Raw genomic sequence first — 12,653 nt, forward strand, 5'->3', positions numbered from 1 at the left:
TCCCGATCACCAAAGAAATGAGAGCAAAGATGTAACAAAAGCCTCTGTGAATAATCTGTTGGGTTTGGTCAATGTGAAAATCCAGAAAGGGCTTTAAAACTTGTCTGTGTCTGTTTGTATAAAGCTTAAAAATCAGTTTGGTTTTGATATGTAGTTGGTAGTGGTTATTTTTATCTAACGTATAAGGTATAGCTTACCTATTCTGCAGTTCACTGCACTATATTTATCTGTAGTCTATGCTAGTTCTGTTTTATGTGGCTTGTGCTGCTCCTTTTTGCCATCTAAAATTGCATATCTTGTGTAACTTTTCCATCATAAATACACACTAAGAAAATTGTCTTTCTTCCTTAACAGTTGTTTCGAGAAGTACGAATAATGAAGATACTGAATCATCCCAATATTGGTAGGAGCCCTGAATTTCTGCAAACTTTTATTATTATTATACTGTTTATATTTTTGTCTCTTTGGCTTTATTTGAATCTTTATTTGAATGTACTTTATGTTACGCTTTTGTTCATGAAACTTTCTTGAGATAACAGGAACAGTGGGCATTCAGGAAATGCTTCATTGTCTCCCCTCCTTTATTGACTCTGGCTGGAACAAGAATTTTGCTCTGAGGAGATCAACTGCTCAGTCCATGGAAGCCTTAACATGGAGTAGGAGATGCTGAGCGCTCCAATCTCTTGAGGGTCCTAACTCCCCTCGTCCATTGAAATTACTCTTGAGGCCAAAGAGCATGAGTTTCTTGGGTGAAAGTAGCAGAACTCTGTTGAGTCTAGGAAAGACTCCCATTGACTGATGTTTCCAGAAAATCAGAATTAAAAAGTATGTAATTTTCCCTTTCTGCTTTAGTTCTTTCACCTGCCCCACAGCTTCAGGGCCCTACTTTGTGATGACAATTCTTCTGGCTGAGGAGGGCTGGACAGTCTTGTTCCAGAGACACTTAATGGTCCTGAATCGGCCAGAGGGCTTGTTGCATACAAGGTATGGATGAGGTGTACAAGTTATTACATGCTAGGCACTCCCTTCTCATCCCTCAAACTGTTTGTTGCTTTTCCAGCATTCTTAGCTTCTGCTGTTTTTTGTTTTCTTGGGGGTGGCGGTGGGAGTGTGTTTGCTTTAAACAAGTAGGTACTATTACAAGCTGAGGAAAGTCTTTTAAACTTAATGTTTCTGGTATCCACTCAGTTTTTAGTTGGTCAGAATCTCAGATTTCTAACTGGAAGCAGTTTAATAGTGAAACAGGGAAGGTTTGTATGATCTTAAAGAACGTCTGTGTCAAATTAAACACTAATTTCAGCATGAACTCGTTTGTACAGTGTGCATAAACTTTGGAGAAAAATGTGAATTAATATGCTTTATTATCAACCGTGATTTAGAAATTAATTTTGCTTTTTTCCCCTCAAAAGAATGCTAACCTGAAGGCTATAAGGTTTTCATATGGTTTAGTGTTATCACTGGCCATAAATTATACTCGCTTCATCAGTATAATTTTTGGTTGTGCTGTGCTTTTGCTCCCTGCTGCAATCTCTCTCTCATTCATTTTTCTTGCAGTAAAATTATTTGAAGTTATTGAAACTGAAAAGACGTTGTATTTGGTAATGGAATATGCCAGCGGGGGTAAGTGGATTCTTAATTTTGCTTTAAGGATAAACTGAAATACAGAAAACCATGCCCGTTCCATGCCTAGGACCGATTTAAGGATTTTATGGTCTATGGGTTATTCCAGTCTGGCTTTTACAACAGTCCCAGTGGACCTCTGAGAGCTGACTTTCTTCCTTGCATCCAGTTCTGTAAAGTAACCTGTTAGGTTTGCTTAAGGGTAGTTACTGCTCTGAGGTTTCTGCTGGAATATCAGGAGATAACCTGGTGCAGATCTTGGCAAAAACTTCGCTCAGTATTTATCTGCTATATTTAGGCAACCACTGGTGCCTCATTTTGTCTTGCGAATGTGTGCCAGAGCGCTTGAAGAGACAGGTCTGGGGGATGGGAATAAGGATCCCAAGGAAAGGGACGGGCAGGACCACAGGGAGTGAGAGGGTCAGTGGGTCTCTGCTCGAGGAGCTGCTCAGCATCTGCGTGGGAAATGTCTGAGTGTGGGAAGGGAGCCCAGCACAGGGATAGGGACCCGCTAGGAAAGGCTGCTCCTCAGCCACCCCAAAGGTGGGGATCTGAGAGGCATTGGAGCAGCTTTATTAGAGAATAAGAAGGAAAAAGCTGAAGTAATACAGATACTGTCAAGTGAAGCCACTAGAGATAAGTGAAACAAATTCATAGATAAGAAATTGCCTGTTTCCCAGTTTGTCTCATATGCAATATAGATGTTTTTCATTATTAGTCTTCGTTGTTTCACAGTGGTTTTTAAGCAGATTTATCTTTTAAAATTGAAGAAGCCTTAGTATGAAGGGTCCCTTTTTTGTATGTCTTGACTATTACATGTCTGAAAAATAAAACCCAGTGCAAACAGCAAAAAGGAATTTTTCTTGTCTGCTTCTATATCCTTTCCCACCAAGGGCCGGGGGGGAGGGAGATGTTGTTTTCAAGCATTATTTCATTGTGCATGACAGTCAAAAGTAGAACCTGGGCAACAGGACTGATGTTTTGTGCTTGTCATGGTCAGGAGAAGTGTTTGACTACCTAGTTGCACATGGAAGGATGAAAGAGAAGGAAGCTCGTGCAAAATTCAGGCAGGTATGAAATTAACATTTGCTTTTTCTATTTTCTGTTTATGGTGTTTTCAGATAGACAAGAGTGTGAGCACACTTTTTTTTACTTTAAAGAAATATTCATTGTTGTGATCATGTTTATTAAAGCTGGAGTGGAAAAAAATCCCTGAAGAGAAAAATATCTGCTTCTTACGTATTATCTAAAAATAGTTACATTCTTTTTTAGTGGATGTTCCTAAGAGCCACATTTTTTTATTGTGAGTCACTTGAGGTTTTAATCCTTTTCTGAATATTTTAGAATTTAACAGCTCTTCTATCTAGAGATAATATGATGACATATATTGCTGTGTCATGTCACGCTGCTTCGTGTGAAGGATATTCTGTAAGAGGTTTTTATGTTCGTGTTACAAACTTTCTCATATTAATCTTTTTCTTGCCCTGTTTTTAGTGATTATTTTGTGAAAAGCTTTAATTGGATAAATAAAAAAGATCTCGTATTTTTCAGAACTAAGGTATATACCTAACATGTAAAGCAACTACTTTTAACTTGCTGTTTCAGACTTGTTTTTTGCTACACATATATGAAAGTTGTATATGAAAATGTTGGGTAAGCTATTCTGTTAGGAATGAATTGCAGAGATATGCTGCAGATATTTCAGAATATAAAATCTGAGATGGTACATCCCACTATGGGGTTATGAGGTGGAATAATGTCCTTTTATAGTTATTGCTATTGGATGATCTGCATTTAAAATAGATGTTTCTCTTATTACCTTAAGGAGTATGTATTTTTTTAATAAGAATATGAGCTGCTTTTAGGGATGTTTTAGTATTTGAGCTTTAATGACATTTACATGAATAGTTTCTAAAATGAAAGCTCTATTTATTAATTTCTTATGTTCTACTGAATCATATCATGAGCCAAAATTGATAAGTCATATACGAAAACTTATACTGAGACTGAAATAAAATATTTCACTGATTATGGTGTTTCAGATTGTATCTGCTGTGCAGTACTGTCATCAGAAATGCATAGTTCATCGGGATCTTAAGGTAGGCTGTTACTTATTTTTCATTTTGCTGGTTGATAATATAGACTTAATTTCTTTCTGTATACTTGTCCTTGCCACTGTTTCTGAATGCCTCAAACATGTGAATGAGGGAACTGTAAGTATCACTTGTATTTTACTCTCAGTTTTCTGAAGCACAAAAATAATGTAGCTTGCCTGTTGGAACAGGGGAGAGACAAGAATAGAACATGTTAGTTTCGTTCCGGTTTTGCCTTTAAAAAAAAGACACGCGCTCCAAAGAATTGTACCTCCTGGCATGCAGATATCTATACACTGAAGCTATAGAAGCTCAGTGATACCAGTCAGCACTACTTAATGAAAATATTTTCGGTTAAAACATATTGCAAGATATATTAAATGGTCTTTTCTTAGTGATTTATAAGAAATATGTTTTTAATCCACATGAACTTCTCATTTATACTCTACTATTTAATTGAGGCAGAAAAGTCTAAGGTGAAGAGAAATTAGTTGAACTTCCTTTTTTTGGTGCTTTGTAGTCATCTATCTGCATAAACATACCAGACCATGTAAAAGAGTTCAGCGTTTGCAGGTGCAACCTAAGGCTTCAGTCTGAAGTCTTCTTCCTGCCAAGTTTAGATATCATGGGACTTGGACGCAAGATCTTCACCCACTTAAAAGTTGGCTTGTGCTCTGGCTTTGATGTCTCTGTATGTTTACAAAGAAAACACACTACTGTAGGTTCTTTTTTACTGATGTGTCTAAAAACTTGTGAAAAGCTGAGATTCAGTTATTCCCAAGGGTTTTTTTTTCCACAAGTATCTTTTGTCTTAACTTTCTTGTAATACATTGAAGCATATGCTTATCCTGTGTTTTACAAATCTGTTCCCTAATACCTCTCAATCTGCCATCTCCTGTGTGTGCATATGGTGCTAGATAACAAACACATCCTTCTCTGCTGAGTCCTCCCTGCCCCAGGACCATTGTCATCTGCTGATGGAGGTGCCTGGCCAGCGCTCGGAAGTCAGAATGCAAGGAAGGAAAAGACTGGATCTCATTGAAATCTTGATAATAATAATAATAATAATAATAATAATAATAATAATAATAATAAATTCCCCATATTACATGGTGGTTTGGAGACTGTGAATGTTTTGCCAAGCTCCCTGGAGCTTACTGTGGCTACTGTTGTTGAGCTTTTCAGAAGGCTGTACCCAGGGACCCAGTGGCTTGGCCAGACAAGCTGCTTTCCCTGGTTGCCTCTGCGCTGTGCTTGGCTGGGAGCAGGGAACCAGCCGGCTCCTCATGTATCTGGCACTGCTTGGCTCAGCCCAGAGACGTTATTGAGTCTTATTGCTTTAACTTCTGCAGTGATTTAGCATCCTGCATCTCACGCTTTCTCCTGGAGCCTGTTACAACCTCCACCCCTCATTCATGTCTCTGTTCCACAGCACATACACAGCTCACAGCATTGCTTGCTAGACTATCCAAAACCGCTTTGCAGCGTTTGCACAGGATCCCTTTTACCATCTGTCACAAGTATTCTGCTGCTGATCTCCTTCCTATTTGCAACACAGGCAGGCCGAGTCCAAAGTATTTTCTTTGCTTTTCTCTGTCATCTCTTGGATGGAGTTACGCTAGACTCATTTGAAAAATTCAGTCTTAGGTGTGATTGAGAGCCAGTCAGCCTAGCTGATGAAAAATGCATTCCCCAAATAAAAAAAGGACTAAACCTATGGCTTTGAGGAGGTGTTTCCACTTAATCTCTTCTCTCCAAATGTTATGTGTCATCTGTCTCATTTAAGACTCTTTCCATGGAGCTGCAGAGAAGGAAGAAGCAACTTGAAAGTTGTGTCTGCGTTCACATCTGCTTCTCTTGACTTTCGTCCTGGTATCAGCATGCTGACCAGTTGACATTGTTAGCGCTGCAAGGCAGAGCACCACTTTGGGGATTTTTGATAAGCCTTTTGGACTTTAATAGCAGTAATGGTAAATTTCATCAAATACTTCAGACTAAACAAGGAAGACATGTAAAAAAATGTGCCAGTTTGTCCAGGCTGTTCTGGCAGAAGAGGAAGGAGTGCAAGGTCCATGGGTACTTAAACTGTCTCCCTTTAATTTTCTATGATTATAAACAGCTTGCATAGAAAGAGCTATAACCAACTCCAACTTTGCTCATCCTGTTATGCACAAAACTTACCTTTTCAGTGAATGTTAATGTTTTTTGCTCCGAACATGTAGCCAACAAGAGCATAGTCTTTCTATTTGGCACATTAAAAAGGTTTTTTTGGTGGTTTTGTTTGAAGTAAGAAACCTAGAAGCATGGGGTACTTGGGTAGCAGTGTACTGTTGGACTGGGAGGACTATTGTAATCGCAGAGCAGCTGCACTAACAGTAATGTTTTCACCACAAGAAAAATGAAGTCTTTGTGCACTAATGTAGAAGGCTGTCAAATATAGAAAATATCTCTGTCTGCAGGCACATCAGCTGGAACAAGCTGCAATTAGAGGTTATGAATTGGGAAAATATTTTCCAAGACAGTTAGTTTATAAAAACGGGGCCTATTTAACTCCTGAAAAAAAAGCTAAATTATTAAAAACAAAACCTACAAACAAATAAAACCAAACAAAATCATGTTTACCCTTTTAAATCAAAGCAACTAACAAGTCGATTGCTGTTTCTCTGATCCTGAACTAAGATACTATTTTGTGAGCGCAGTATCCGATGAGAGATGCCTGTATTTGCTATAAAACTCATGTTTGGCAATTAGGTGAATCCTCTGCTCTGGCTGGTGCCTGTACCCCTGCTGAAAAAGGATTCCTGCGCTGCTCAGCGCTGCTCCTGTGTTGCTGATATCCAGATCAGGAGCCAAGACCCAGTGAGATGGGTAAACATTGCCCAGTTCTGCTGCTCTCCTTGCACAGCATCCTTGCATTTTGAGAAATGCACTTTGTTTTTTTTCCAGTGGTGTATTAGTATTCCTATAAACCCACTCTTAATCTTCTGACCTACCTTTGATACTCAGTATAAGATATTGTTTACTGAATACTTGCACCTATATATGTGTGATGTGTTGTATTCACATGATGATTGCTGCACAAGCATTAATATTCTTAGATGTACAATACATGCATTTTTTCATACAGAATGTTATACTTGAGTGTTAAACACCTTGATGCTGTTATTGCTGAAGCAAACACTAATAATTACAGGGAGATTTTTTTTTTTGGTACAAGATGCTGAGATACAACACGTACCTTGAAGCGTTTCATCTTGCAAGCAGGAGAGATCTTCTTTTAAAGTCTTAAATCCCTTCTAACATTTACCCCACCAAAATGGTAGACGATGTCTGGGATTAGATTTATGCTCTTTGGCATCAGAAGCTGGCATGAACCTGTCAAAAGCTGAAGCTGCTGTTCTGAGATGTCTAGATACTTCAGTCTAAAGCTGAACTAGGTTATTTCTTCCAAAGCGGAAAATCTTCATAGCTGATTCACTAGCTGACTTTAAAGTCTGTTTAGCTGCTTTTAACAGCTGTATTTTCCTGAGTAAACATAGTCGATTTTCAATCTTTATAGTGTTTTAAGGGGGATTAGATTCTTTAGTTCTGCAAGAAAGATACAGATGGTGAACCATTTTAGAAAAAGAAACATTCTTGCATTTATTGATAAATGATACACTGTAATATGTTGACCTTATTCTGATACCTAAATTGTCCTTTTCCTCTTCTGTTTTTCTCTTAGGCAGAAAACCTTCTACTTGATGCAGACATGAACATTAAAATTGCAGACTTTGGTTTTAGTAATGAATTTACGGTTGGTAATAAACTGGACACGTTTTGTGGAAGCCCGCCTTATGCCGCTCCTGAACTTTTCCAAGGAAAGAAGTACGATGGTCCCGAAGTGGATGTGTGGAGCCTTGGGGTGATTTTGTACACACTAGTGAGTGGATCGTTGCCATTCGATGGTCAGAATCTAAAGGTACAGCTGAAGTATGAAAGCCTGGCTTTAATTTTATTTAAATCTTCTATGTCATTAGTAGGCTCACCTTTTAAAACTTTATTTTAAAGGAACTGAGGGAGCGAGTACTGAGGGGGAAGTACCGCATTCCATTCTATATGTCCACAGACTGTGAAAATCTGCTTAAGAAGCTGCTAGTACTGAATCCAATAAAACGAGGCAGCTTAGAAGTAAGTAGTTTCATCTTGGGGGGGAAAAGGGGATTTCAAATTAAGAAAGAATATAATAATTGCTTAAGACTTTCTTTATTTTTCATTATAGGTACTTGCTGTTTTAAGCACCCAAAAGTCTTAGTATTTTGTTTGGTTTTTAAACAGTGCAGCTTGAAAATAGAAAGTGTTAATGAATGAAAGTATAACCTTAATTGCAGCTGACTACAGACTGTCATTTAAGAGCAATTCAAAGTGCAAACTGTTCCCACTTGTTTTGGTCAGATAATGGAGCTAGTTCAAACCATGTGGAAAGCAGGACAAGATTGTAAATATCTTCTGCTTAGAGTTTTTCAGAAAAAAAAAACAGAGGCAGGCAGTACTGTCAGCATTTTTGACTTACAATTTCCAGCATGACTACTTAAAAAGGATAGATACAAGAGGAATAACTGTGATAGAATACTAGATGGGTTTTTCGTTTGTTTTAGTGCTATAATACAGATGAAGACTAAGAACTCTTTGAATGATAAGCTAATAATTGCTAGTTATTTCTGTTCAGCCTGTTCTTTCCCCCATCTGATAGCTTTGTTTCAGAATAGCTGAAAAATTAACATGCATAATAATACCTGCTGTGTCCCTCAGCTAAAACCTCTTTTGAGGATTTTTTTACTGAGTTATGATTTTTTTGTTGTTAGTAAGTTAGGTTTTCTCTTCATGGGATTTGGAGAATATGTGTGCATCATTTGCAAGGTGTCTAAAGGTTCGGTGTTTTTAAGGGGCTGTTTTATTCAAGATTGCTGTATTGGCAGATACTTGTGGGGAACTCTGGAGCTGATATTTAACGTATACTTTGTGTAGAGTTCACTCTAAATGCTGTTCTGTTCTATTTTGTGAGTTCTTTAACAAAGAGCCTTCTAAAAATAACATCTGCTTACCATAGACATGAAAGTAGAGCAGAAGGTAAATAGAATGGTTTTAAAATAGTCTTTGTATGAGTTAATCACCGGTGACTTTTGTTTCATCTTTTTGTGCCTACTTGTGCAGCAGTGGATGGTGTTCCAGACAATGAATCCCATTTAAGCAGCTTTTTATTTGTAGTGGCCTGACTTACATTTCCTGGCATGAATGCTACCTGTGCAAGGAAACCTGCAGTTACTGAGCTCTGCCTGCATGCAATTTATTTCAAGCTGATGCTGGTTTGTGACTTGTTATAACTAGTTTCAACATGGAAAAAATATGTGCTGTAGAGAATAGCGAGTGATGGCTTCTGCTTTACTGATATTCGTTAATTATGTTGTATTTATTACTGTCTAGATGACACAAAGATAGGAGTGTGGTCACTCAAAGGTAGTGAAAGGTCACTTTTCTCCTGTGTCGTGTTTAAGTCTTAGGAAAATAGATTTTCCTTTTATTGAGCTTTCCTCTGGATTTACAGCAATTTCTCTTCAAATCTGATTTTGCTTCCACACTGGATATTGTAGTGTTCTTTTAAAATTCCTTCTTGTCCCTGGAGAGAGGTGTTGGATGGCAGCCTCGTTGCAATGGTATAGTTGTCACATTGTATGGAAGAGAGCCAATAAATGACATGTGTGACAGAGGATCTTGAGCCAGTACCAGAATACTGCTGATCATGGACATTGATCAGTATGCTCATCTGAGGGAGAGAGACATCACAAACTTTTTAAACATTAATGTTCCTGAGATCACATGTTTGTTGAATTAGAAAGCAGTGGTGCATGATTTGGAAAGCAATGATTATTTCTTCTGTCTGAGCACTTATAAAAATACTTGTTTAGAATGAAAGTGTATACTTATTAGAAGTTCCTAAAAGTGGAAAGACAATGTCATCTTAGGTGGGGAGGATTTTTGTTTGTGCTTAGTCGTTTAATTACTTGCTCAGTCCCAGCCATGCATCCGCTCCATTCCCGTGCCTGTTTTTCCCAAACTGTCCATTAGGATGTTTGTTGGTGACATTAACACCAAAGCTGAGCCTGACGCAGGCTCAGCACCATATGGGTTAGGCTTAGCAATTTTCCTCTGGTAAGGATCAGGTACATTTTTCTTAAAATGGTTCATCTGGACTTTCTTATGGTTGCAGCAGAGAGAAAGCATTTTAGAAGCAAGAGAACATTGTCGTAACACAGTAAATCTTCACAGGAAGAGATGGAAAAAATGCATTGTCAGAAAATATATGTATCTCTCTTAACTATCAGTATTTCAACAAATTCTTCCTCCCTGCCTAGTCTTCAGTTCTTTCCAATCAACACTACGTGAAATTCCCACAGAGCAGATTTATGCTTGCAAAGAGTAATAAAGCAAATAATTTTGAGATGGGCATATCTTGAGACAGGCCAGCTTTTTCTATTTAATTGTTTTTCTGAAAATTGAGGAAAGCCTCTTCAATAACACGTAGTTGGTTGAAATTCAGTTTGGGCTGATCTTTAAGAAATACATTTGGGTCAGATCTTTAAATTCCCTGACCAAGGCTGCTGCTCTTTAATCAGCTGAACTTAAACAGATCCTGGAACTAGATCATATGTGTCCCTTCAAAACGCTTGATGGTAGGAGTCTGTTGTAAGAGTTGTGCAATAACTCAGCATGCCTACGAGATCATCTATTTAAGAAAGAAGCTAGCAAAAGTTTAGATATTTAACAGATGGAAAACTAGACTAGACTATATTGAACAATAGATCCACCTAATGAAGAGACATGAAAGACTGTAAGTGGGAATTGTTTGGTTTGTCTCTGAATTCAAGAAGGATCAAGAAAGGGGAGGTAGGATTCGAGCAGTGTGATTCCTGGCATCCAAACACCTCATTGCGCTTAAACTTTAGATTTAATTAACAGTGTCTTTCAAAAATTGTAATGGCAGATACTGCTTACTCATTGGGGAGTCTTATCATGTTACTGCAAGGCTCCAAATACATAACCAAAATCTATTGTCAAATAGAATCGTGCTCTATATGCCAGAAATGTGATATAGCAATATGTGTTCACAATTCCTTCCCCTTTATCCCTCTGAAAAGCCAAAAAAATCAATTCTGTGCCAGAGCTCTGAACAAATCTTTAAGTCTTATTGTCAGCAAAATGTTAACTGGCCCAAATACAAAGTTCTGTATTGTTCTTGTGAGGATACAGCTATTTGGGTCTGTCATTTGGCAGCAGTGTACATACAAAGAATTTGGTTATATCCGTGGAAAACTGACTCTTTTCCTCTTTGTGAGAGATAACTAAATTCGGTGTTTGTGAGGCATATTTGGAGCCTGTGGGCAACTTGACTTGCTGGCACTTGTTTCACTCTTCTGTCAATCTAGTGAGCAGTATTAGCATCTGTCCCTAGAGAGGCATGTGTGCCTGTTGCTGTAGGAGGTAAAATGTTTTTAGCTGATTTAAAAATATGGAATATATCCTGAAGAAGAAATTGTGGTGGTAGCTGTGGATTCCAGCTTGGAATGTCTTGCAGACATATCAAAGATCCAGGCCAAAGCAGAGGAAATTTTCCAAAAATGCATGAGAATTTTCTTAGGGAAATATTTGCATGGCATAGAGAGAGTTAAGAGGCATTTCTGCCTCCAGCCAAACTGTGAACATATTTAGGTCAAGTGCAGTGAGAGGATTCATAGGAAAAAATGGCCAGTTGGCATCATGATCTAGAGAGCAATGACTGTAGGAAGCATCGGCACGCTCCTGAAATATCCCTTAGCTTCTAGATGCTTCCTTTGTTATTATTTGAAGGAGTTATTTATTGTGATAGAGTTGGTATTGCAGTAACGTCTAGGCATCTCAACCAAATTTAGAGCACGCGTGTTGGGCACTTGGCAAGACAAGATTAAGAGACAATGGAAGTGAAGGGTACAAAATTAAAGATTTTTGTGTGTTGGAACTGCAGGGTTTTTTTTCTCTCAGTAGATTTTTCTGATATTTCGGGTAGGGCCCCCTACCTTTGTATTGTAAAGCGTAAATATTAGGTGGAGATTGAACAAAAGGATGCAAAAGATAAAAGAAGAAACTAGTAAGATGTGAGGGGGAAAAGGTGTGAGGGAAAGAGCAGCATTCAGATTATTATGACTTTTAAAATTTGGGTTTTTTTCCCCAGTCTAGCTAGCATGGATTTAATTTGGTATGGTAAACGGCATATAGACCTAAAGTTCATTTATTTTCTTAGCAAATTATGAAGGATCGGTGGATGAATGTTGGCCATGAGGAAGAAGAACTAAAGCCATATACTGAGCCTGAACCAGATTTTAATGACACCAAGAGAATAGGTAAGACTTATACAAGGATGTTGTAGCTGATGTACATTGGCAATTTTATCTTTAAGTCAAACTAATATTTGAGATGCAACCTCATCATACAACTGTTTTCTTTTTATTTGAGAAATTTCATTATAATGCTGCTTATAACTGCTGTTGTGACTTCACTGAACTGACATGAATCTACAAGCACAGCAAAAGACAAATAAGACTACAGAATTTAACAGGCAGAAGAAAACAGATTTTGTTATGAGGGCAACAATTTTTATCAACCGTTGTCAGAAAAAGATATTGTTTTGGCCCTGTAGCTATTCATACTTTCTATTTGCCACTATTTTATTTGTTTATTGAATAACACTTAATGTTGAATAATGTTGAAATATGTTGAATAACATAATTGAGAGTTTTCAAGAAGAAAATGACCACGAAAGAGGAGAGTTGCAGCCTTCTTGATTTTGCATAGAGAAGATGATGGTGGTTGAGTTGAACCTAGTTACCTGTTAAAGTATAAGGGTTTTTTCTGTTTTCCTTGTTCTTA

The 12,653-nt window shown here is 37.8% G+C and overlaps 1 protein-coding gene across 14 annotated transcripts in view; it reads left to right on the forward strand.

The window, feature by feature from the left end:
• Nucleotides 1-12,653, forward strand: part of MARK1 (microtubule affinity regulating kinase 1) — a 58,596-nt gene that overhangs the window by 29,883 nt on the left and 16,060 nt on the right. For 13 of the 14 annotated variants that reach the window (XM_065058528.1, XM_065058531.1, XM_065058529.1 and 10 more), the window contains exons 4-10: nt 355-403; nt 1,555-1,620; nt 2,621-2,691; nt 3,663-3,719; nt 7,438-7,674; nt 7,764-7,883; nt 12,028-12,127. In XM_065058528.1, the coding sequence (XP_064914600.1) occupies nt 355-403; nt 1,555-1,620; nt 2,621-2,691; nt 3,663-3,719; nt 7,438-7,674; nt 7,764-7,883; nt 12,028-12,127 (700 nt within the window). Of the gene's footprint in view, nt 1-354; nt 404-878; nt 985-1,554; nt 1,621-2,620; nt 2,692-3,662; nt 3,720-7,437; nt 7,675-7,763; nt 7,884-12,027; nt 12,128-12,653 lie in introns of those variants that run through there. The other variant, XM_065058532.1, reaches the window with a different exon arrangement.

The sequence above is a fragment of the Columba livia genome, chromosome 3 (genome assembly GCF_036013475.1).
Source record: "Columba livia isolate bColLiv1 breed racing homer chromosome 3, bColLiv1.pat.W.v2, whole genome shotgun sequence".
Taxonomy (NCBI): domain Eukaryota; kingdom Metazoa; phylum Chordata; class Aves; order Columbiformes; family Columbidae; genus Columba; species Columba livia.